Source organism: Salvelinus sp. IW2-2015, linkage group LG27 (genome assembly GCF_002910315.2).
Source record: "Salvelinus sp. IW2-2015 linkage group LG27, ASM291031v2, whole genome shotgun sequence".
Classification (NCBI taxonomy): Eukaryota; Metazoa; Chordata; class Actinopteri; order Salmoniformes; family Salmonidae; genus Salvelinus; species Salvelinus sp. IW2-2015.
The window spans coordinates 24545732-24571418 of NC_036867.1; the positions used below are offsets into that span (position 1 = coordinate 24545732).

At 42.8% G+C, this 25687-nt stretch overlaps 1 protein-coding gene across 5 annotated transcripts in view; it reads left to right on the forward strand.

Annotated features, from left to right (window-relative positions):
* Positions 1 to 22478, forward strand: part of LOC111953437 (cullin-2) — a 50180-nt gene extending 27702 nt beyond the window's left edge. For 2 of the 5 annotated variants that reach the window (XM_023972690.2, XM_023972691.2), the window contains exons 8-22: positions 723 to 833; positions 2170 to 2356; positions 10540 to 10664; positions 10905 to 11012; positions 11285 to 11344; positions 11551 to 11679; positions 11958 to 12044; positions 12501 to 12653; positions 16584 to 16661; positions 16826 to 16892; positions 17521 to 17615; positions 17797 to 17973; positions 18069 to 18170; positions 18289 to 18405; positions 21765 to 22478. In XM_023972690.2, coding sequence (XP_023828458.1) covers positions 723 to 833; positions 2170 to 2356; positions 10540 to 10664; positions 10905 to 11012; positions 11285 to 11344; positions 11551 to 11679; positions 11958 to 12044; positions 12501 to 12653; positions 16584 to 16661; positions 16826 to 16892; positions 17521 to 17615; positions 17797 to 17973; positions 18069 to 18170; positions 18289 to 18405; positions 21765 to 21896 — 1728 coding nt within the window. In that variant the 3' untranslated portion in view covers positions 21897 to 22478. The remainder of the gene's footprint in view (positions 1 to 722; positions 834 to 2169; positions 2357 to 10539; positions 10665 to 10904; positions 11013 to 11284; positions 11345 to 11550; positions 11680 to 11957; positions 12045 to 12500; positions 12654 to 16583; positions 16662 to 16825; positions 16893 to 17520; positions 17616 to 17796; positions 17974 to 18068; positions 18171 to 18288; positions 18406 to 21764) is intronic. The other 3 variants (XM_023972694.2, XM_023972693.2, XM_023972692.2) reach the window with 3 other exon arrangements.
* The last annotated feature ends 3209 nt before the right edge of the window (positions 22479 to 25687 follow it).

Sequence of the window (25687 nt, forward strand, 5' to 3'; positions counted from 1 at the left end):
CCCTCCGCTGAGACTGACCAAAAAGGAGACCACTACTTTCAGCTGATGGCAAAATTGGAGTCTCACTGCCTCATGTACAAATTCATATTCTTACTCCTATGAGAAAGTGAAATATTCCTCTATTAGCTGCAGTTCTCGTTATAGTGCGAATGGAAGAAAGGAAAAGCGCATTTCATGGCTTATAAACGTGTTGAATAAAAAGTGTTGACAGTGCTGAATAAAAACTTAAACATTAACTCACTCATAGAAACAGCAGCTCTTTGCTTTATTCGTTGACAGTCTCTAGTCATGGTTTTAAACCTTTTGAAATCTCACAATATCAACTTTGCTGTGCACTTGAGGAAGATGCAGGGAAACACGATAATCTAAACTATCCGATTGGCCAGCGGTAGGCCTATAGGTGCACTTGATATGCTCTCTGGGCCCGCCGGGTAGGCGGAGTTTGTACCTTCAGGCACAAACCCACATTCAAAATGGGAACACTGCCTACCCACACGTAACCGCCAACAGTGCAAGACAAATTAAATAAGTAGGAACACAAGGCTTTTTCTGTGGGTTTTTTATTGAAATATTTGGAGATTGACCAGTAGATCATGATCGACCGGTTGGTGACCCCTGGTCTACTGTAGCCATTTCCATGCCTATGCATGGGTGTACAGTTTGTGCACTCTGTGTGTTCTCTAAACTCGCTATGCAGCTCACACTCTTTTCTTGTGTTTCAGTTTTATCAGGAAATCTTCGAAGGGCCATTTCTGACGAAAACTGGAGAGTATTACAAACAGGAAGCTTCCAATTTACTGCAAGAGTCCAACTGCTCACAGTATATGGAAAAGGTAAGATGGCTGTAGGTAGCCCAACTCATAGAGATCCATACAGCTATATATATTATAAGATCTCTATGGTCTAACTGCTCACAGTAGCCTTTATGGAAAAATTAAGATGGATGCTGGACAGGACATGTATTGCTGTTCACTCCCCTCCCTTGTTACCTGCTGCTCTCTGTGGGCTGAGCATAATAAGCTACACCCTGGTCATTTAGAAATCAAATTACTCCTGTTTCAACCCTCCTAATGTTATTTCTTTGACTTTTTGTACATATAATCCAAGGGCCTTAGAGCAGTCTGTTGTGACCCTAAGGAATGCCTATGTTACATCAGAAAGATGGTAGAGGCAATCCGTTGAGGCTAGGATTTTAGAAAATATTGATTTAGTTCATGTGATTTGCCATGGCTGCAAATTGGTATTGAGTATTGTTGCTGTGCATTTATCGTGTTGTTGGTGTTATACTATTGGAGGCCTCAGTGACTCTCCGAGGAGCCTCATGGCGCTACCAGCTGTAGCACCGTCAGGTGTGTGTGTTTATGAAAATGTGTTATAATTCCAATGAAGGGGTTAAATCCTCCATCGTAAGGCTCCTTAATTGCGGGGCCTGAGTGGAAGCCCTCCACCCCTGCCCTCACCCCAGACAGTGTTGAGATGGTGTGGGAGGTCTTGTGGATGTGCTGACTTAAGAGTGTAGTCTGGTCAGAAGTCATGCACTATATAGCGAGTAGGGTTCCATTTGGGACTCAGACTCTGTTCACAAGTGGACCTGTAAATCAGTGACAATGATAAGATTAATGTGATCGCCATTTAACAAGGATAATCACAACACTGGCTTCAAAAGGCATGGTGGCCAGTCTACAGTGTATAGGAGCATCTGTCCATCTGTTGTTGTGCTGTGTGCTGGTGACTGAAATCTCTATATATGGGATATGCTTGCTGGCGGCGTTAGCGTTGCTTATATGATGTGGTATTTTTTCCCCACACAGTCACTTATCCCAGTATAGATCTTTCCAGGTTTGGGGTCAAATTCATTCAATTCAGAAAGTAAACCAAATTTCAATTCCAACATTCTCCTCGTTGAAAGGCATTGAAGGGAATTGGAATTTCAGTGTGCCTCCTGAATTGACTGGAATTGAAATGGAATTGACCCCAACCCTGGTGCTTTCTGTTCACCTGCCTATCATTGCATTAAGTAGACAGTGCTGCAGGGTAGATTGTAGTGGGTTATTGGCTTTCAGCCCCACTGGGGTTGGGCCATTTAGCGACTTTGAAATCTACATAATTAACCATATTAAACAAATCAATGAATCCAATGTGTTCCCTTTCTTCCCTGGCTCCACTTAGGTTTTAGGAAGGTTGAAAGATGAGGAGGTGCGATGTCGGAAGTACCTGCACCCCAGCTCATACGCCAAAGTCATCCATGAATGCCAGCAGCGGATGGTGGCGGACCACCTGCAGTTTCTCCACGGGGAGTGTCAGAACATTATCCGCCAGGAGAAGAGAGACGGTCAGTCTGGTTACAGGAGTGACGGTCAGTTTGTTTGTTACTAATAGATACAGGGGCTGGCTTAGAATGTCTGTTACTCTAGTTAGATGCTAATTCTGTATTTAGATGGTCAATCAGTAAGTTAGATGGTCAGGGTGCCACGGGCTAGCTTAGAGCCAGTGTTAATTATGCACAGGTCATCCTTACAAAGGCGATCAAGCAGGCTGTATTTTGGATCCTGAGTGGAGTGGGATCCTGAGTGGCGCAGCTGTTTAAGGCACTGCATTGCAGTGACTGAGGCGTCACTACAGACCTGGGTTCGATCCCTGTCTGTATCTCAACCGGCTGTGATCGGGAGTCCCATAGGGTTGCGCACAATTGGCCCAGCGTCATCCGGGTTAGGGGAGGGTTTGGCTGGGGTAGGCCGTCATTGTAAATAAGAATTTGTTCTTAACTGACTTGCCTAGTTAAATAAAGGTTAAATAAAACATAACTTGAGCTGGCTGAATCCCATATGGTTCATTGACTGACTCCCATATGTTACTGGCCATTGGATGTACAGTGCATTCGGAAAGTATTCAGACCCATTGACTTTTTACACATTTTGTTACGTTACAGCCTTATTCTAAAATTGATGAAATATGTGTTTTTCCTCATCAGTCTACACACAATACCCCATAATGACAAAGCGAAAACAGGTTTTTAGAAATTTTTGCAAATGTATTCAAAATAAAAAATGGATACTTTATTTACATAAGTATTCAGACCCTTTGCTATGAGCCTCGAAATTCAGCTCAGGTGCATCATGTTTATGAGTAATCGGTGGAGAAGGGCCTTGGTCAGGGAGGTGAACAAGAACCCAAAGGTCAGTCTGACAGAGCTCCAGAGTTCCTCTGTTGAGATGGGAGAACCTTCCAGAAGGACAACCTTCTCTGCAGCACAGGCCTTTATGGTGGAGTGGCCAGACGGAGGCCACTCCTGAGTAAAAGGCACATGACAGCCCGCTTGGAGTTTGCCAAAAGGCACCTAAAAGACTCTCAGACCATAAGAAACAAGATTCTCTGGTCTGATGAAACAAAGATTGAACTCTTTGGGCTGAATGCCATGCGTCACGTCTGGAGGAAACCTGGCACCATCCCTACGTTGAAGCTTGATGGTGGCAGCATCATGCTGTGGGGATGTTTTTCAGCGGCAGGGACTGGGAGTCTAGTCAGGATCGAGGGAAAGATGAACAGAGAAAAGTACAGAGAGATCATTGATGAAAATCTGCTCCAGTGCGCTCAGGACCTCAGACTGGGGCTAAGGTTCCCCTTCCAACAGGACAACCATCCTAAGCACGCAGCCAAGACAACGTAGGAGTGGCTTTGGAACACGTCTCTGAATGTCCTTGAGTGGTCCAGCCAGAGCCCGGACTTGAACCCGATCAAACATCTCTTGAAAGACCTGAAAATAGCTGTGCAGCGACGCTCCCCATCCAACCCGACAGAGCTTGAGAGGATCTGCAAAGAATGGGAGAAACTCCCCAAATTCAGGTGTGCTTGTAGCGTCCTACCCAAGATTACTCGAGGCTGTAAACTCAGTAAACAATTTACAGTAAACAATTTACTGAGTAAAGGGTCTGAATACCTATATGTAAATGTGATATTTCATGTATTTTTTTTTGCACATTTTTATAAATGTGCAAAAAAAATCCCAAAACCTGTTTATTCTTTGTCATTATGGGGTATTGTGTGTAGATTTGAGTGGAAAAACCCCAATCTAATACATTTTAGAATAAGGCTGTAACGTAACAAAATGTGGAAAAAGTCAAGGGGTCTGAATACTTTCTGAATGCACTGTAGATATCAGATTTCAAACTGAACAGAGAACCTCCATCTGTGACTGACTAAAGATCTCCACAGGTTTTGCGCAAGGTGCTTGAAGTACTTGAATTTGGCACTCTGGAATACAAGATATTTTCTCAAGTTTTTTGCTTGAAAATTACTTGAATTAAAATGAGAGGAGAACAGAAAATAAAATGTTAAATGAAAAATACTTGAAAAATGTATTGGTCTTGAAAATGAATTTCCAGGCAGACTACCTACATCATTTTCCCCCCCTCACGTGTTTCGCGCTCTGGATGCCTGGAAATTAACTTGCTCCGAACTTGATGCTCCTTGGAAGAGAAGTAACAGAGTCCATCGACCTGGTGGCTGGCTTGCCACTCACTCATGGGCGTGCCAAGACCGTCCTGGACGAAGAATGACCTTGAAGTTATACTCCCCAAGCTTCTCGAGCTACCTCGCCAGTTGACCTTCTGGTTCCTTCATCCTTATGAGCCACTGAAGGCTGCTGTGGTCGGTGCGCACAATGAAGGGTCTTCCGAGCAGGTATTGACGGAAGTGTGTAATTAACTCCACTGCTGCTAGTAGCTCCCTCTGTGTAGTACAATAGTTTTGCTCAGTGGAGGACTGCCTCCAGATCCCATACACTACTACGGGTTCCTCACCGTCCTGCATTTGGGACAAGACGGCTCGAATGCAGAAGTTTCAGTACGTCTGTATCAAGGATGAGGTCGCCGCTAATCGAGTGGATAGCCCAAGATGGGTGCGGCGGTGAGTAGCTTCTTGAAGTCTTTGAACGCCCTCCACTCCAGCCATTCCTCCGCTGGAAAACTGTAGTCGGGATGTATTGGTCTAGCAAACTGTAGTCGGGACGGCTCAGGAGAGCCTTCACTTGCTAGCTCCAGGGTCAGAGCAATTTACGGATGCTCTGGGGTAATTCCCACCTTTGTGGATCTTATCCGCTGCTAATGACGAGTTAGCCTGGAATTCCTCTGAAGTAGTTAACATTTATTAAACTTGTACACCATGTGAGGCCTCAGTTTTCTCCTGTCACTGCTATTAAACTCTAACTGTTTTATCCTGCCAAAGTGCAGAGGAAAACACAACAATTTCCCCTTGATGTTTCTGGGACAGTGCTATTGCCAAGTCATATGCCTGTTGGGAGAAGAAGATAGCCTACATGATAAATCATGGTCTTGCACCTTACTTTTGACACCATCTCCTGGACAAGTTGCAGAAGAATGATGGTTATGTGCTGCTTTTTGACAAACGACTGCAGCTCAAGCAAATTGATGTCCACGTAAGGTTTTTAGACCCCACAACCAACAGGGTTACCACACACTACCTGGACTCATCATTCATGGGACACGGTACAGCTAAGGACTGTCTCTCTCACTACAGTGTTGACAGATAAACCTAACATATCTCGCCTCCTACAAATTTCGATGGATGGACCACATGTTAACCACAAGTTTTACAGAGAATTCACTTCTGATGTCCTTGCAGAAGCCACAAACCGAGAGCTAATTGACATTGGAACATGTTCCTTGCACAGTATCCACAATGCGTTTCAAAATGTATTTGGCTCCATAGATAGGGACATAGAGGGCACTTTAAATGCTTTCTATAGACTGTCGCACGACGTCCCTGCAAGGCAAGATGATTTTGTGACAACCACAGGCTCCTCAGTTTTCCCTAAAAAGTGTTGTGGACACCTATAGGTACAAAAAACAGAGGTTGCAACTAGAGCCTTAGAGGGTTTGCCAAACCGAATAAAATCCTACAGAACACCGACATGCATTACATTCACAACTGTAATAGGAAGCAATAGCAGGCAAACTTCACCCAGCAAAACATATTCTTTTCATATTTGTAGCCAAACGCATTCAAGGGTACATACATTCCCATGCTCCCATTCCTGGCAGCAGACTGGGCAGACCTATTGACTAATGTCATGAGCAGGGTCCTGAAAAGAGGTGACAGACACACTTACAACCCCCCTGAAACTCTCAAAATACATGGTGACAGAGGATGATGCCGTGGGTCCCTTCCAAAGATGACATTGGGTTTTCAACATGTAAGCTGCTAAAACAAAAAGCGGCTAGCAAAGTGAGTGAGAGGAGGATTTTTGCGTTTCAGAGTGACAAAAAGAAGTGCCTCCTTGAGGAAGTTGATGCTCAAAACACCATCACTCCAGTTTTGTGAAACAGGCTGTTTGTCTTGACCCACAACAGATGGCAAGGAATCCTGCAGCTTGTGAGCGCAAATTCAAAAGTCTTCTCAAGCTTACGTAATTAAATTGAAGCATGCCCAGTGGCAGTTGGAGTGCTTCATATCGCAGGAAGTTTTGAAACATCACTCTGTTTAGTGAGTATGATCTGCCGAGGACTCCTCTGAGCACATTTTTAGAGCATCTGAAGGGTAAGGAGAACTACAGAGACCTGTGGCAAGCAACTCAAATTGTCCTTCTGCTCTCCCACTGACAGGCCTTGGTAGAAAGGGGGTATTCAGTCAACTCCGCTCTCACTGTTGTAAACAAAAAGGAGCAGCCCTACACAGCACAGAAACTGGTGTATAATGCTGTAGAGAATGCAGTAGGACTGAAGAAAGTCAACATAACGCACCAAGGATATCCTCCTGCAAGTCTGCAAGGCAGAAAAATCAAGACTACCTAGATGGACATCATGACCACAGGAGGGCAGAGAAAATAAAATTGGTAGACAATGAGGACCTCAAATAAAAAGAGATTCCTGGAAAAGGACATGGAACTCTTGCAAAAATAAATGGAAAAGGTAGCTACAGAGGCAGACCTCAATGTCCAGAGAATGCAGTATCAAGTTAAACAGCTTCAGAAGATCAATGGAAGATAAAAAGGTTGAGCTTGGACTMTTGTGAGCACATTGTGGCGAAATCCTGCACTTAAGTGCGCTGCCACTTTAAGAGCGCATGAGCAGTAGGAAGGAGGAGATAAAAGAGCTCGTTAAGCTCTATTGGGAAGGAGCTATTGATTGGCGCGACAGTTTTGGTTGTGTGTGTTATGCTGCAGAGTTTGTTTGTTTATCTTCAGCGTATGTGGTTGTACAGTGTTTGGAACAATCCTCGGTGTGATCGCTCGACGACGTGGTTGTTCTCATGTGGGACCGCGACGGTTATGGATCAAAGGGATTAGTAGCAACATTGTTGCGAAGCGTTCAACTACAACCCAACACTCCATTCGGACAGTCAGACCGTACACCTGCAACCTCAAGACCACAGCTAAGACCTCTCTTGTTCCCTTTCTCTCTCCGCTATGGTCCAGTGCTTTACACTGCAACCGACTCTATTTTCATAAATGCATTGAAGTTTCATTGGAGCTGGACTAGTGGTGTATATGAACACCACACATTCATACCCTCTGCACTCCTTCCCTGGAAGAGAATACAAACTCTTGCAAATCCTCTGTGTGATGACTGGTTTCATTCGTTATTGTATGAAGTTGCTGTTTATTTGCTCTGCCATTATTGTTATATGAGGTATGCTTGGTGGGGTTACCAAGAATTGTGGAAGGACTGTGATGTGATGTGGGATCTATAGGGTGTGTATTCTTTTTTTCTATCCGCTGGCTATCTGGTCAACAGGCTACACTCTAGGCAGTCTCTTCTGTTGATGTGTGTGGGTCTGGTAGTGGTACTCTCGCTGTTCTACTATTTTCCTTTCGGCAGGGTTAATACCTGCCTGGCGCCCGAACAAATCTTCTTTACCTTTCTCTAATTAATACCGCTACAACATCACTCACACTAACTCACTCACTCTCTTCAATATACACTGAACAAAAATATAAACGCAATGTAAAGTGTTGGTCCCATGTTTCATGAGATTAAATAAAAGATTCCAGAACATTTCCATACGCACAAAAGGATTATTTCTCTCAAATTTGTTTACATCCCTGTGAGTGAGCATTTCTCCTTTGCTAAGATAATCCATCGACCTGACAGGTGTGGCATATCAAGAAGCTGATTAAACAGCATGATCATTACACAGGTGTACCTTGTGCTGGGGGCAATAAAAGGCCGCTAAAATGTGCAGTTTTGTCACACAAGATAATGCCACAGATGTCTCAAGTTTTGAGGGAGCTTGCATTTGGCATGCTGACTGCAGGAATGCCCACCAGAGCTGTTGCCAGAGAATGTAATATTAATTTCTCTACCTTAAGCTACCTCCGTCGTTTTAGAGAATTTGGCAGTACGTCTAACCGGCCTCAACCTCAGACCACATGTATGAGGTTGTGTGGGCGAGCAGTTTTCTGATGTCAACATTGTGAACAGAGTGTCCCGTGGTGGTGGTGGGGTTATGGTATAGGCAGGCATGAGCTATGGACAACAAACACAATTGCATTTTATCAATGGCAATTTCAATGTACAGAGATACCGTGACGAGATCCTGAGGCCCATTGTCGTGCCATTCATCCGCCGCCATCACCTCATGTTTCAGCATGATAATGCACGGCCCTATGTCGCAAGGATCAATACACACTTCCCGTAAGCTGAAAATGTCCCACTTCTTCCATGGCCTGCATACTCGTCAGACATTGAGGATGTATGGGATGCTCTGGACGTGTACGACTGCGTGTTCCAGTTCCTGCCAATATCCAGCAACTTGAAGAGGAGTGGGACCACATTCCACAGGCCACAATCAACAGCCTGATCAACTCTATGTGAAGGAGATGTGCTGTACTGCATGAGGCAAATGGTGGTCACACCAGATAATGACTGATTTTCTAATCCACGCCCATAACTTTTTTTTAAAGGTATCTGTGACCAACATATGCATATCTGTGTTCCCAGTCATGTGATATCCATAGATTAGGGCCTCATGAATTAATTGACTGATTTCCTTATATGAACTGAACCTCAGTAAAATCTTTGAAATTGCTGCGTTTCTTTGTTGTTCAGTATAATTCAATTAACTTTATTGACATGGAAATGTTTTAGATTGTTGTTGAAATTAAATGGAATGTTTTCAGAGAGACAAAGGTCCTGTCTACCACTCTGAATGATGTATCAGGTGAGCTGTGATGTTGATCTTTGCGGTGTACACACTATGTTACATGTGTGCTATGCCCATGGATGTGTTTTTTATTATTAACTGGGTGGTTTGATCCATGAATGCTGATTGGCTGAAAGTCGTTGTATATCAGACCGTATACCACGGGTATGACAAAGTATGTATTTTTACTGCTCTAATTACATTGGTAACCAGTTTATAATAGCAATAAGGCTCCTCGGTGGTTTGTGATATATGGGGCCGCGATATGTCGTCCCTAACAGCCCTTAGCAGTGATATATCGGCCATATACCAGACCTCCTCAAGCCTTATTGCTTAATTAGACAAAAGGTAGCTAGTTTTCTCACCTTCATCTACCATTTGCTTTCAAAGTCTTTATTTCAACCATTATCACTATTAGCTAAACACATCTTATTCCGTATTCTCATCTCTCTGATAAATTGTTCAGACTGCCATCTGTTATATACAATTTCAATAATGCATCTAAATCTAACTCTCTCTCTCTCTCTCTCTCTCTCATATTAAATTAACTTTATTGACATGGACATTTTTGAGATTGTTGTTAAATGGTTCAACATAAAACATTTTGGTGTGTAACCTAAAATAAAAGGTTGTTTTATTGTCATTGAGTTTGTTTTACACAATCATGTTGATCTCATTGACTGATCCATAGCGCCATTTATGAATTTGAATTCACCAGAAACAGGTTGTTGTGACTTCAAAGATTATTGCGGCTACAGTATTTAAAATCAAATCAAACTTTATTTGTCACATATACAACATGTGTAGACCTTACCATGAAATGCTTGCTTCCAAGACCTTAACCAACAGTGCAGTTCAAGAAAGAGTTAAGCATATTGTGATATCAATTAAACAATATTACATAACATGAACACAATTGCATAGCTACTACACTATTTAGTAGCTATTGAGTAGTAGATTCCCAAATTCCCTATAGTAATACAAAACGGTCATTCAGCTGGAATTGTGTAGTAATGCGAATAGGAAATGTGTTCACCAGTAGGCACGTCCCGAAACTGCTCATCACTTCTCAAATTACAACATCATCACTACTGACGTACCACTCAAGTATGTAGTAATTACGTATTGATAGACGTGTTATTGGGTATAACTGAGGTAGTGATGAATAGAACATGTATATGTTAGGAAGTATTACAAATTGATGGTCCTTGAAAATAAACATTAGTGCTTGAAAATGTACTTCAAAGTCCTTGAATTTGACGTGTCTGTCTGTACGAACCCCGTCTCTATGACTGACTCTCCCCTGGCTCCGTCTGTCTCTGCCTTCCTTCTGGTCTCGCTCTCCTCTCCCCTCTTTCTCCCTCTTGCTACCCCATACAGACATGGCTAACATGTACACCCTGCTGAGAGCCGTGTCCAGCGGCTTACCCCACATGATCCAGGAGCTCCAGATCCATATCCACGACGAGGGTCTCCGAGCCACCAGTAACCTCTCTCAGGAAAACGTACGTCACATCTTTGTGTATCACTACACGTTATCTGATTATCGTCATGTTAAATGTATAACAGCACCCTGCTAATCCTTTTGTCTAAATGTATTGTTTTTGGACTTCAAACACGACATTGTCGCTGTGCATTATCAGTATGTATTATCAGTAGGCCTATGCATTATCAGATTACCATTATCACAAACATAATATTCACAACTCACTACTAATTCTCCTGTTGTGTTGTTACCTCCTCAGATGCCAACCCTCTTTGTGGAGTCCGTGTTAGAGGTTCACAGTAAATTTGTTCAGCTCATTAACACAGTCCTGAATGGGGATCAGCACTTCATGAGCGCACTTGATAAGGTATTAATGTTATGACTCCCTGGCTGGCAGGCTTAGAGGGGAAATCAGAATCTGGACACTAGGGACAGGTCAAGCCAGTAGGTGGCACCAGTGAGTGGTGTTTGTGTTCACTATGGAATGTGTCTCCATATTGTTTCTCACAAGATTGTTCCGAAGGATCTGCATAAGTTAAAACATAACTTTTAACTATATTTATTAGTTGATGTCTTAGCTGTGGATGTACTGAAACTGATGGGGGTGGAAGAATTACTGGTTTGTTTGATCCTCCCCAGGCTTTGACTTCAGTGGTTAACTACAGGGAGCCCAAATCCATCTGCAAAGCACCTGAACTGGTGAGTGTGAGACTCATTCATGACACCTGAGGTTAGGACATGTGTGGGGGGTATCAGATAAGACCATAGTGATAAACTAAGTTAAAACCCTGTACACAGCAGTTCGTCTAGAGCTCTACTACTTTATCTGTTTTTTTTTTCAACATTTGTTTTGAGGACCATAGTAATGTCTTGACCTTGTGTTGTTTTTCCCTTTACCCATGTAGCTCGCTAAGTATTGTGACAATCTGCTCAAGAAGTCTGCAAAGGGAATGACAGAGAACGAGGTGGAGGACAAGCTGACTAGCTTCATCACCGTGTTCAAGTACATAGACGACAAGGACGTTTTTCAAAAGGTAGCTGATAGACCGGCATTAGCGTTTTTACTCTCATTATCACAAATGACCAGCGATATTGACAGCTAGTATGGCTGCTTTTTATTCCTTCCAGGCTGAATTTGGAATTCGCCAAAGAGCATTATCTAAAAATAAATACAAATAAAACGTTTTTGGAGACTGAGATGTTGAATTTATGTCTTATGTTTTCTTTTTAACCATGTTGATGACTCATTCTCTTGCCCCCCTCTCACTTTCACTCTCTCTCCCACTCTGTCGCTTCTTTCTCTTTTGTACAGTTTTATGCAAGAATGTTAGCAAAGAGGTTAATACACGGGCTGTCCTTGTCCATGGACTCAGAGGAAGCCATGATCAACAAACTAAAGGTGAAATAAGACTCCTTTCAACTTTATCAGGTGCATTTCAGGGTCTTTTATGCCTAAAGTAAGCATTTTCCAAGCCAGAATGTCCCATATGGCAGGAGCATATCTCCTGTTTCTGTAGCATGAGGCAGCTTGATGTACAGGTACACCCTCTCTGGACAAGACACTAAACATTGCCATTTATTAATGACATGATTGAGCATCACTCGCTAAACTGTCAGTCTTTCCCTTTAATCTAGTATCCCACATAACTTTCAAACGAAGCCCTACAGCATGTGCTTCTCAATGCAGTATAGTAAATGTCTTCTAGCTGTGTGACTCCACTGTACTCGAATGCGTCTGTCATGTGTGATATTTGGCCGTAATGATGGACTTGTTTATTATAGTGTTTGTACTGGTGCACGTCTTTCATTCATACATACATACACACACACACACACGTTCTCTCCCCCACTACAGCAAGCATGCGGCTACGAATTCACGAGCAAGCTCCACAGAATGTACACAGACATGAGCGTCAGCGCAGACCTGAACAACAAATTCAACAACTTCATCAAGACCCAGGAGTCACCGGTTGACCTGGGAATCAGCTTCCAGATCTATGTATTACAGGTGAGAGGGGTTTAGAAGTCTCACATAAATTCATATCTTTATTGTCCGCAAATGTGTATAGTGCAGTCAGGGTAAGAAACAACATTAAAACAATAACAACCATAACACARGATATAGACATATACATTTTTTGTCCATTAAAATAACATCAAATTGGTCAGAAATACAGTGTAGACATTGTTAATGTTGTAAATTACTATTGTAGCTGGAAACGGCTGATTTTTTATGGAATATCTACATAGGCGTACAGAGGCCCATTGTCAGCAACCATCACTCCTGTGTTCCAATGGCACGTTGTGTTAACTAATCCAAGTTTATTATTTTAAAAGGCTAATTGATCATTAGAAAACCCAAATGCAATTGTTAGCACAGTAGTAAAACTGTAGTGCTGATTAAAGAAGCAATAAAACTGTCCTTCTTTCTTCTTTAGACTAGTTGAGTATCTGGAGCATCAGCATTTGTGGGTTCGATTACAGGCTCAAAATAGCCAGAAACAAAGACCTTTCTTCTGAAACTTGTCAGTCTATTCTTGTTCTGAGAAATTAAGGCTGTTCCATGCGAGAAATTGCCATGAAACTGAAGATCTCGTACAACGCTGTGTACCACTCCCTTCACCAAACAGCGCAAACTGTCTCTAACCAGAATAGAAAGAGGAGTGGGAGGCTCCGGTGCACAACTGAGCAAGAGGACAAGTACATTAGAGTATCTAGTTTGAGAAACAGACTCCTCACAAGTCCTCAACTGGCAACTTCATTAAATAGTACCCGCAAAACACCAGTCATAACGTCAACAGTGAAGAGGCGACTCCAAGATGCTGGCCTACAAGGACATTTCTAAATGACCCCAAACTTTTGAATGTTAGTGTATATTATGGATAGCAAAGATATCAGGTAGTCATGAAATAGGAGCAATCATGTGCAAATGTGCAGTCGTCACCCATATTAATAGATAGACATTACTTTATGTGCAGGTTAAGCAGGTTGATAGCTCACCAATATTATTGGATAGACATCCAAATACACCTCTGCTGTTTTCAATCAGGATCTCAGCGATCACTGCCTCATTGCCTGCATCCGCTATGGGTCCGTGGTCAAACGACCACCCCTCATCACTGTCAAACGCTCCCTAAAACACTTCTGCGAGTAGGCCTTTCTAATCGACCTGGCCCAGGTATCCTGGAAGGATATTGACCTCATCCCGTCAGTCGAGGATGCCTGGTCGTTCTTTAAAAGTAATTTCCTCACCATCTTAAATAAGCATGCCCCTTTKAAAAAATGTAGAACTAAGAACAGATATAGCCCTTGGTTCACTCCAGACCTGACTGCCCTTGACCAGCACAAAAACATCCTGTGACGGACTGCAATAGCATCGAATAGTCCCCGCGATATGCAACTGTTCAGGGAAGTCAGGAACCAATACACAGAGTCATTCAGGAAAGCAAAGGCTAGCTTTTTCAAACAGAAATTTGCATCCTGTAGCTCTAACTCCAAAAAGCTTTGGGACACTGTAAAGTCCATGGAGAACAAGAGCACCTCCTCCAAGCTGCCCACTGCACTGAGGCTAGGCGACACGGTCACCATCGATAAATCCATGATAATCGAAAATTTCAATAAGCATTTCTCTACGGCTGGCCATGCTTTCCTCCTGGTTACCCCAACCCCGGCCAACAGCTCCGCACCCCTCGCAGCTACTTGCCCGAGCCTCCCCAGCTTCTCCTTCACCCAAATCCAGATCACAGATGTTCTGAAAGAGCTGCAAAACCTGGACCCGTATAAATCAGCTGGGCTAGACAATCTGGACCCTCTCGTTCTAAAATTATCTGCCGCCATTGTTGCAACCCCTATTACCAGTCTGTTCAATCTCTCTTTCATTTTGTCCGAGATCCCTAAAGATTGTAAAGCTACCGCAGTCATCCCCCTCTTCTGTTACAGACCTATATCAATCCTGCCCTGCCTTTCTAAAGTCTTTGAAAGCCAAGTTAATAAACAGATCACTGACCATTTCGAATCCCACCGTACCGTCTCCGCTCTGCAATCCGGTTTCCGAGCTGGTCACGGGTGCACCTCTGCCACATTCAAGGTACTAAATTATATCATAAGCGCCATCGATAAAAGACAGTACTGTGCAGCCGTCTTCATCGACCTGGCCAAGGCTTTCGACTCTGTCAATCACCGTATTCTTATTGGCAGACTCAATAGCCTTGGTTTCTCAAATGACTGCCTTGCCTGGTTCACCAACTACTTCGCAGATAGAGTTCAGTGTGTAAAATCTGAGGGCCTGTTGTCCGGACCTCTGGCAGTCTCTATGGGGGTACCACAGGATTCAATTCTCGGGCCGACTCTTTTCTCTGTATACATCAATGATGTCGCTCTTGCTGCTGGTGATTCTCTGATCCACCTCTACGCAGACGACACCATTCTGTATACATCTGGCCCTTCTTTGGACACTGTGTTAACTAACCTCCAAACGAGCTTCAATGCCATGCAACACTCCTTCCGTTGCCTCCAACTGCTCTTAAATGCTAGCATGCTTTTCAACCATTCGCTGCCCCCACCCGTCTGCCCGCCCGACTAGCATCACTACTCTGGACGGTTCTGACCTAGAATACGTGGACAACTACAAATACCTAGGTGTCTGGCTAGACTGTAAACTCTCCTTCCAGACTCATATCAAACATCTCCAATCCAAAATTAAATCTAGAATCGGCTTTCTATTTCGCTACAAAGCCTCCTTCACTCACGCCGCCAAACTTAACCTTAGTAAACTGCGATATCTACGATCCTCGACTTCGGCGATGTCATCTACAAAATAGCTTCCATACTCTACTCAGCAAATTGGATGCAGTCTATCACAGTGCCATCCGTTTTGTCACCAAAGCTTATACCACCCACCCTGCGACCTGTTATGCTCTAGTCGGCTGGCCCTCGCTACATATTCGTTGCCCGACACTGGCTCCAGGTCATCTACAAGTTATGCTAGTAGAGCTCCGCCCCTTATTCAGCTCACTGGTCACGATAAACAACGCCCACCAGTAGCACGCGCTCCAGCAGGTATAATCTCACTGTCATTCCCAAAGCCAACACCTCCTTTGGCCACTTTCCTTCCAGTTCTCTGCTGCCAGTGACTGGAACAAATTGCAAAAATCACTGAAGCTGGAGACTTACATTTCCCTCATTAACTTTAAACATCAGCTATCTGAGCAGCTAACCGATCGCTGCAGCTGTACATAGTCCATCTGTAAATAGCCACCCAATTACCTACCTCATCCCCATATTGTTTTTATTTACCTTTGCTGCTATTTTGCACACCAGTATCACTACTTACACACCATCATCTGCTCATCATCATCATCTCTCATCTATCACTCCAGTGTTAATCTGCTAAAATTGTAATTACTTTGCTACTATGGCATATGTATTGCCATACTCTCATGCCATTTGCACACACTGTATATAGACTTCTTTTTTTCTATTGTTTATTGACTGTACGCTTGTTTATTCATGTAACTCTGTGTTGTTGTTTCTGCTCGCACTGCTTTGCTTTATCTTGGCCAGGTCGCAGTTGTAAATGAGAACTTGTTCTCAACTAGCTTACCTGGTTAAATAAAAGTGAAATAAAATAATAAAACATTACTTTATGTGCAGGTTAAGCAGGTTGCTAGCTCACCCATGTTAATGGATAGACATTACTGTATGTGCAGGTTAAGCAGGTTGATAGCATAAGAGAAAACGACACCCATCAAATAAGTATCCAATGAATTGTTTTCCTATAATAAAGGTTGTTGACACTGGAGTGAAATCGGGTAATTGGGTAATTTTCTGTGGTTTTGTAAATAGTTTGAAGGTTAGGCATCTTCAGGCAGGTTTGCTGTGAGAACCTCAATGACAATGGTGGTGGAGATGTCTCACCGTGTGTGTTGTCTCGTTGCAGGCAGGAGCCTGGCCCCTCACACACATCTCTTCCTCCACCTTTGCCATCCCACAGGAGCTGGAGAAGAGTGTACAGATGGTAAGTAGCGGTTCAGGAGACTTAGATGTGGTTGTTTGGAGAGGGCATGCCCATAGAAATAAAACCTTATTTCTGTGATTGCCCCAAGATTACACCTAGCTATTCAACAAAACTGCATATCTTCATCTGATGTAATTCTAACATGATTATGTTTTTCTCTACAGTTTGAGATGTTCTATAATCAGCACTTCAGTGGGAGGAAGTTGACTTGGCTGCACTATCTCTGCACAGGTATGTATGCGTGCGCGCGCACACCGCATGGGATAGTAGTATAGAAAACCCCGTGCAAAATATGTGGATTTTTTTGTTAGCAGCAGTACTCTATTTTTCACTGAAGCTGCTACTACATGGAAGGCCCACTTGCTACTCACTGAAATCACATCCATAGCTCGACAGAAGTAACAGGATGATTATTCCATAGTCTAAAATGGATTGTGTGTATGCTCTGCAGTGTTTTATCCCAAATCATCGTGACACTATTACATGTTAGTAGAGAGGCTCTGATTCTAACTAATGCTGCACCTGGCACTACTACTGCATAATCCATGAAATCCCACAGCGCTAAGACTGTGATAACTCCCTTAAAGCTTACAACAGCATACATACGTCAGGTGCAATCCCGACACTGACACTGCAGTTAACGCATTGGAACTAAATCCCTGTGTGCGTTTACAAGAATACCCAGAGAACACATCAGGATTGGGGATTACTTTTGTCTGATTTCTTCTTGGTTTTGCTTACACTTGAGAGCAGTTTTTTTGTATATACAAATACAAACCTGTTATCAATAGGTGGTGTGGCGAATAAGATGGTGGTACAGCATTGGTGATGACGATGATTGGCTCCTTTCTCTCTTTAGGTGAGGTGAAGATGAACTATCTCTCCAAGCCCTATGTTGCCATGGTGACCACCTACCAGATGGCGGTGCTGCTGGCCTTCAACAACAGTGAGACGGTGTGTTACGAAACCAACATGTTTAGTGGAAATGGACTGTTTTAACTGCCTTGAGCACTAACTACCTCCATATCCTAACAGGTGGAAAAGGTGGAAACTGTGTTAACTGTGCCCTAAGCACTGAGCAAGTTCAATAACTGTGCCCTAAGCACTGAACTAGCTCTGTATCATATCCTAACAGGTGGGCTACAAGGAGCTCCAAGACTCCACCCAGATGAACGAGAAGGAGCTTCAGAAGACCATCAAGTCCCTGCTGGACGTCAAGATGCTTAACCACGACTCTCAAAAGGTCAGGGGTCAGATATCAGCAGCCACAGAATCACCCGGAGACCCAGAGTCAGCAGTGTCTTCTTTAGTGGTTAGATGGATTTAAAAGTAGCTCATCTTGGCATTTTTATTATTTCTCAGTCCTTTTGGTGGATACAATGTATGTAACTATTTTCTTGTCTTCAGGAGGAAATCGATGCTGAGTCCACGTTTTCACTAAATATGAGTTTCACCAGTAAAAGAACAAAGTTCAAGATCACAACGTCAATGCAGAAAGACACACCACAGGTACAGTACCCTACTACACTGAGAGCTCAGTCTGTATCCATCCAACAATGCAAACACCTATTCTCTGAAAGTGTCTGCCTCTGTTTAAACGTGTGTGTGTGTTTCTCCAACCTTGCAGGAGATGGAGCAGACGAGGAGTGCAGTGGACGAGGACCGCAAAATGTATTTACAAGCTGCTATAGTGAGAATCATGAAGGCACGCAAAGTGCTCAGACACAACGCACTCATACAGGAGGTGAGTTCAACTCCTGTCATATTCCACAAACCCATGTAGAAATAGCACCCCAGGTCTGTACTGTACATATACATGGTCCTGAGAGGGAGATCAAGGCTACAGGTTCAAGCAATGTCTGTGAATGGTACAGGCAAGTTACTGTTCAGATACGATACAGAGCTTTACCTGCTAGTCCTGAGAGACCGGTTGAAACAAGGGAATGGAGAGATCCAAGGGTATTCCTGAGGACAGAGCAGTCACCTGACCAGTCGACTACATCCTCCCTGGTTTAGGTCTCTAGTCTAGCCCCTGGCTCTCTTCCTCCTGTGTTGATGTTCTGGTTTGTTGTGTCAGGGAGGTAAATTCCTTCCTTGATGGTGAGATATCATCTTTGAGGCCGGGACACAGAACAGAGTGATGTCAGGAATGAGTGTCTCTCCTCTGGAATGATCTTCGAACACGCCTGGGGACTAGGAGAAGGCTGCAGCACATTGCTTTCTGCTGTCATCATCTATCTATCTCTCTCACTCACTCACTCACATATATCCTGTCTCCCCAACAACACAACACACCTCAAAACACTATTTTATTTTCCCTCTCTGTACTTTAATGGTTCAATATTTCAGTCATTGCATAAAATTAGGACTTAAGTGACTGGTTTAGTGGCGCACTCTCCCCACCACATACAGTCCCCTACATATACTCCAACATTTTGGATTTGAGATCAAATGTTTCATATGAGGTGACACTACAGAATGTCACCTTGTATTTAAGGGTATTTTTGTACATATCTGTTTTATCGTTTAGAAATGAAAGCACTATATATCTAGTACCCCCATTTTGAAGGTGTCCTAAATATTTGGACAAATTCACTTACATTTACATTTACATTTAAGTCATTTAGCTGACGCTCTTATCCAGAGCGACTTACAAATTGGAAAGTTCATACATATTCATCCTGGTCCCCCCGTGGGGAATGAACCCACAACCCTGGCGTTGCAAGCGCCATGCTCTACCAACTGAGCCACACGGGACCACTTGTGTAGTAAAGTAGTCAAAAGTGTAGTATTTGGTCCCATATTCTTAGCACACAATAGCTACATCAAGCTTGTGACTGTACAAACTTGTTGGATGTATTTGCAGTTTGTTTTGGTTGTGTTTCGGATTATGTTGTGCCCAATAAAAATGAGGAGAGCTTCCTGTCTAACAGAACACAGAGGGGGTTCTTTAATGGAAGCCTCTCCAACATAATCCAGGTAGAATCAGGCATTCCCCAGGGCAGCTGTCAAGGCCCCTTTACTTTTTGCAATCTTTACTAATGACTTGCTTTGAGTAAAGCCAGTGTGTCTATGTATGTGGAMGACTCAACACTATACATGTCAGCTACTACAGCAAGTGAAATTATTGCAACACTTAACAAAGAGCTGCAGTTTCAGAATAGGTGACAAGAAATAGGTTAGTCCTAAATATTTCAAAAGCTAAAAGCATTGTATTTGGGACAAATCATTCACTAAACCCTAAACCTCAACAACATCTTCTAATGAATAATGTGGAAATTGAGCAAGTTGAGGTGACTAAACTGCTTGGAGTAACCCTGAATTGTAAATTGTCATGGTCAAAACATGTTGACGCAACAGTAGCTAAGATGGGGAGAAGTCTATCCATAATAAAGCACTGCTCTGCTGCCTTAACAACACTATCAACAAGACAGGTCCTACATGCCCTAGTTTTGTCACACATTGACTACTGTCCAGTTGTGTGGTCAGCTGCCACAAAGAGGGACTTACGAAAATTACAATTGGCTCAGAACAGGGCAGCACTGCTGACCCTTAAATGTACACAGAGAGCTAACATGAATATGTAGAGGAGAGATTGACCTTATCACTACTTGTTTTTGTAATAAAGTATTGACATGCTGAATGCACCGAGCTGTCTGTTTAAACTACTAGCACACAGCTCAGACACCCATGCATATCCCACAAGACATGCCACCAGAGGTCTTATCACAATCCCCAAGTCCAGAACAGACTATGGGAGGCACACAGTACTGCATAGAGCCATGGCTACTTGGAACTCTATTCCACATCAGGTAACTGAACCATTACCATTACCTCATGGAACAGCGGGGACTGTGAAGAGACACACACACAGGCACATACACGTGCACTCTACACACACGTACACATGGATTTTGTATTGTAYATACACTGTATATACAAAAGTATGTGGACACCCCTTCAAGTTAGTMGATTCGGCTATTTCAGCCACACCCGTTGCTGATAGGAGTATAAAATCGAGCACACAGATATGCAATCACCATAGACAAACATTGTCAGTAGAATGAATGGCCTTACTGAAGAGTTGAGTGACTTTCAAAGTGGCACCGTCATAGGATGCCACCTTTCCAACAAGTCAGTTAATCACATTTCTGCCCTGCTAGAGCTGCCCCTGTCAACTGTAAGTGTAAGTGTATTGTGACGTGGAAACGTCTAGGAGCAACAACAGCTCAGCCGCTACGTGGTAGGCCACACAAGCTCACAAAACGGGACCGGCGAGTCCTGAAGCCCGTAGAAATCGCCTGTCCTCGGTTGCAACACTTACTACCACGTTTCAAACTGCCTTTGGAAGCAACGTCAGCACAAGAACTGTTCGTCGGGAGCTTCATGAAATAGGTTTCCATGGCTGAGCAGCAGCACATAAGCCTAAGATCAACAAGATCACAAGCCTAAGATCTCTTGTGGCTGAATGGAAGCAAGTTCCCGCAGTAATGTTCCAACATCTAGTGGAAAGCCTTCCCAGAAGCGTGGAGACTGTTACAGRAGCAAAYGGGGGACCAACTCCATATTAATGCCCATGATTTTGCAATGAGATGTTCGATGAGCAGGTGTCCACAAACCTTTGGTCATGTAGTGTATGTGGTAGTTGATTAGTGGCCTGAGGGCACACAATGTGTTGTGAAAAGCGTTATGAAATGTCATGTAACTTTTTTTAAAATTCTCTATTGTATGTACTTTCCTAAATGTAGCTGGACCCCAGGAAGAGTAGCTCCTGCTTTGATATCAGCTAATGGGGATCCTTAATAAATATAAAGTCACTTTTTGTAAATATAAATAGCATATGTTTCTGGACACTTATACAGTAATGTGGATGCTACCATGATTACGGATAATCATGAATTGTGAGAAAGTTACAGTGGCACAAAGATCATACCCCCAAAACATGCTAACCTCTCACCATTACCAATAACAGGAGGTTAAGCATTTTTMGGGGGGTATGATATTTATGCCTTGTAATCATTATTATTATTRACGATTCTACCAACAACAGAGTAACACAGGCAGTTAATTTCTCTCTTTCTGTCTGTCCATTTCTTCCCTCAGGTCATCAACCAGTCCAAAGCCAGATTTAACCCCAGTATCAGCATGATCAAGAAGTGCATCGAGGTGCTCATTGACAAGCAGTACATTGAGCGGAGCCAGAGCTCTGCAGACGAGTACAGCTATGTGGCATAATGGAGGAATAATGGCATATTAGGCCCCCTACCCCAACCAACCGCAGGTTAAGCAAAGAACGACAGASACCATTCTTCTTCATATATTTTCGGGCTGTTGCTGTCTCGCGTGCTCCCGTAGGGAGGGAGGGATGAAGCAGGACTATGTGCCTCCATCTTGGAAACAAACAAAACAAGTCACCCCAGACAGCCACCGAAACACGACACCTTCTGACCCCCCCCCCCCTTCTGATTTTATGCTGTTTACATCACCAGTGCCACGCACCGTTGCGTCAATGAAAATGCCTATAGCTATCCGTGTGCAAAGCTGATAATACATTTTTTGTTGACTTAACCGAAAACAAAGAAGAATGGAAAAAGAGCGAGTGAGCTGTGACATTGACGGAAATGTTGGAGACTAGACGTGGAAAACCATGCTTTCTTTTCTCACATTTGCAGTTTTCTTTTTTTATGTATCGAAGTTAGAAAACAATATTGTAATAAAACCGGTATACTGATAATTGTATCTACTTTCAAATGTAAAGAACAAACAAATTGAGGTGACAAACATGGTCCTGCTGCTTGTCAAATAAAAAAWAAWAAAAACACTGAGGGATTTTGGGAAATATTTCAAAGGATRGTGTATGTGTTAGTGTAGCCTCTGCTTCCAGGCCTCGCTCACGTTGTGGTAGAGGCTAGTGTCAGTGTGATGAGAAACTAAGGGGATGGATGGAATGTCTATCTTTATTACAGAAGCCTACCTCTAGGGGGAGTGCAAGAGGACCCATTGTTATGAATAATTATGGAGTTACACATTGTTACGTAACTTACAATGCTGCATTCTTGTATTCCAATGATGTTGACTGCTTGTTTGTTCATGCATGAGACAATACCAGGGTCCACTGGTTACAACACCTTACCAACCAGGAGCTGTACAAAACTCTGCCCAGGATCAGTGAGAAGATCAACGGCCGTATGTATCAAGCATATTGGAGAAGGAATACTAGGATCAGGTAACTCCTGTCCATTAAATCCTATTCATTATGATCTAAAAGACTAAACTGATCCTAGTTGAGCACTCCTACTGTGAGATGCTTGATACATATAGAGCCAGGAGGCTGAGATTTGCTGGTCACTGTTTCAGCCATCCTGAGCAAGGCACAAGCAGTCATACTTTGGGTACCCTCTAATGGGCTCCAGAGTGGTGCAGCAGTCTAAGGCACTGCATCTCAGTGCAAGACGCGTCACTATATTCCCTGGTTCGAATCCAGGCCCTATCACGTCCGGCTGTGATTGGGAGTCCCATAGGGCGGCACACAATTGGCCCAACGTCGTCCTGGTTTGGCCAGGGTACGCCGTCATTGTAAATAAGAATTTGTTCTTAACTGACTTGCCTAGTTAAAAAAAAAAAAAAAAACGTATAATGGGAGTAGACCTGGAAGACCACATGAAACATGCGTGGACAACATCTGCCGATACACTGGTCTCAGAACAACAGAGAGCTATGGCATTTCATCCCATCCCCATAAGCAAGTAAGCACATTACTTTATATMAAGCCTACAAGTCTATATAAGTATATGTACTGTGTATTGAACAAAAATATAAATGCAACATGTAAAGTTTTGGTCCCAATTCTCCATATGCACCAAAAGCTTATTTTCTCAAATTGTGTGCACATCCCTTTTAGTGAGCATTTCTCCTTTGCCAAGATAATCCATCCACCTGACAGGTGTAGCATATCAAGAAGCTGATTAAACAGCATGATCATTACACAGGTGCACACATCCGGCTTCACCTGCGGGATAGTCTGAGATCATCATTATGTAATAATGCCCTTTTGTGGGGGAAAACTGATTGGRTGGGCCTGGCTCCCAAGTGGGTGGGCCTATGCCTTCCTAGGCCCTCCCATGGCTGCGCCCCTGCCCAGTCATGTGAAATCTATAGATTAGGTCCTAATGAATTTATTTTAATTGACTGATTTCCTTATACTGTAACTCAGTAAAATCATTGCTGCGTTTATATTTGTGTTCAGTATAAATATCACCCATTTGGAGAAATTCATTATGGATYTATAGCTAATAGAATTGGATTTTGTGTTCAGGAAGTCCAATGGTTAGTTTTTTTCCCTAAAATCTGATGAATCAGCAGTGAGCTCTGTACTCCAYCACTTTGGATTTGAAATTATACAATGACTATAATTTGAGGGTATTTTTATCGATATCAGGTAATCCATTTACAAATTACAGCAATTTTTGGTACCCAATTTTTGAAAATTGCTCCCAAGGATGAACCAGACTTGTGTAGGTCTACAATTTTTTTATGAGGTCTTGGCTGATTTATTTAGATTTTCCTAAGATGTCAAGCAAAGAGGCACTGAGTGTGAAGGTAGGCCTTGAAATACATCCACAGGTACAAATGATGTCAATTAGCTTATCGGAAGCTTCTAAAGCCATGACATCATTTTATGACATTTTCCAAGCTTTTTAAGGCACGGTCAACTTAGTGTATGTAAACTTCTGACCCACTGGAATTGTGATCCAGTGAATTATAAGTGAAATAATCTGTCTGTAAACAATTGTTGGAAAAATGACTTGTGTATGCACAAAGTAGATGTCCTAACCGACTTGCCAAAACGAAAAACGAGTTTTGATGACTCCAACCTAAGTGTATGTAAACTTCCGACTTCAACTGTACACTACATGCAAGAAGTCTCCATCCTTTACGTTGTGCATGAATTATGAAAAATGATGAACYTTTTTTTGTTAAAATATGAATGGATTTAAGGAGCCATAAGAGATCAATGTCTCCTATAAACTTTGAACAGTAAGTAGCCACGCCTCGAGTGAGGTCAGAGAGAGTGTCAGCCTGATGGAAKCGGCCCTTTCGACCAGAGTGCATAAAAGGATTGGTAAAGAAATTAACATTTAGACCAGGAAAGATTGGGAGCTGCAGCTCACTTCTAATGTGGTTTGAACTCTGAATCTCAACATGAGGTTGAGACAATAATGTCAATCACTGGTACGGCTGATTAGCTGCAAAGTAAAATCTCTTCGAAAGTGAATTTAAGTGGGATCATTCTACTGCTCTGTCAAATCACCGTAGTACACTAGTCTCATTACCCCACTGGAACCATCGACACGACTGGCTAGCCTATCTTCAAAGAAGCTTCAGGAGTGAATGAGAGGAGGTAAAGGTAAATACATGAATGATTTCTTACTCAAAACGGTCGGCAGTTCATGTGCAAAGTATATGATTACTGTGAAAGTAGTTCCTAAAATGTATCAACGATAAGTCTCTCTCTCTCTCTCTCTCTGTCTCTCTCTGTCTCTGTCTCTGTCGTTGTGTAAGAAGCAGCCATATGTTGTGTCAGTCCGCTAGGGACCTTTTCCTAATGTATTAAGTGTGTATGTTTATCCTGTGTTATCAGTTAGTTAGCTAGTAATTAATTAAATCAATTTGTGTGGTACTGAATCATAAGTGAGGCTGGGTTTTTTGCAGATGCAGGAGGTTACGACTGTTCGGAGTGATGTTATGATTAATACATTGACTGTTTTGTGGATGTGATAGGTAAAGTTTAATTCGGGAGATGGTAACTCTTTAACTTCTCTGGGATAGGTGGGACGGTAGCGTKCCACTTGGCCAAAAMCCAGAAAAAATGTAGRGCGCCAAATTCAAATATATTACTATAAAAATCAATCTTTCATGATATCACACATGAAAGACACCAAATTAAAGCTACACATGTTGTGAATCCAGCCAACATGTCTGATTTCAAAAAGGATTTACAGGGAAAGCACACCAAACAATTATGT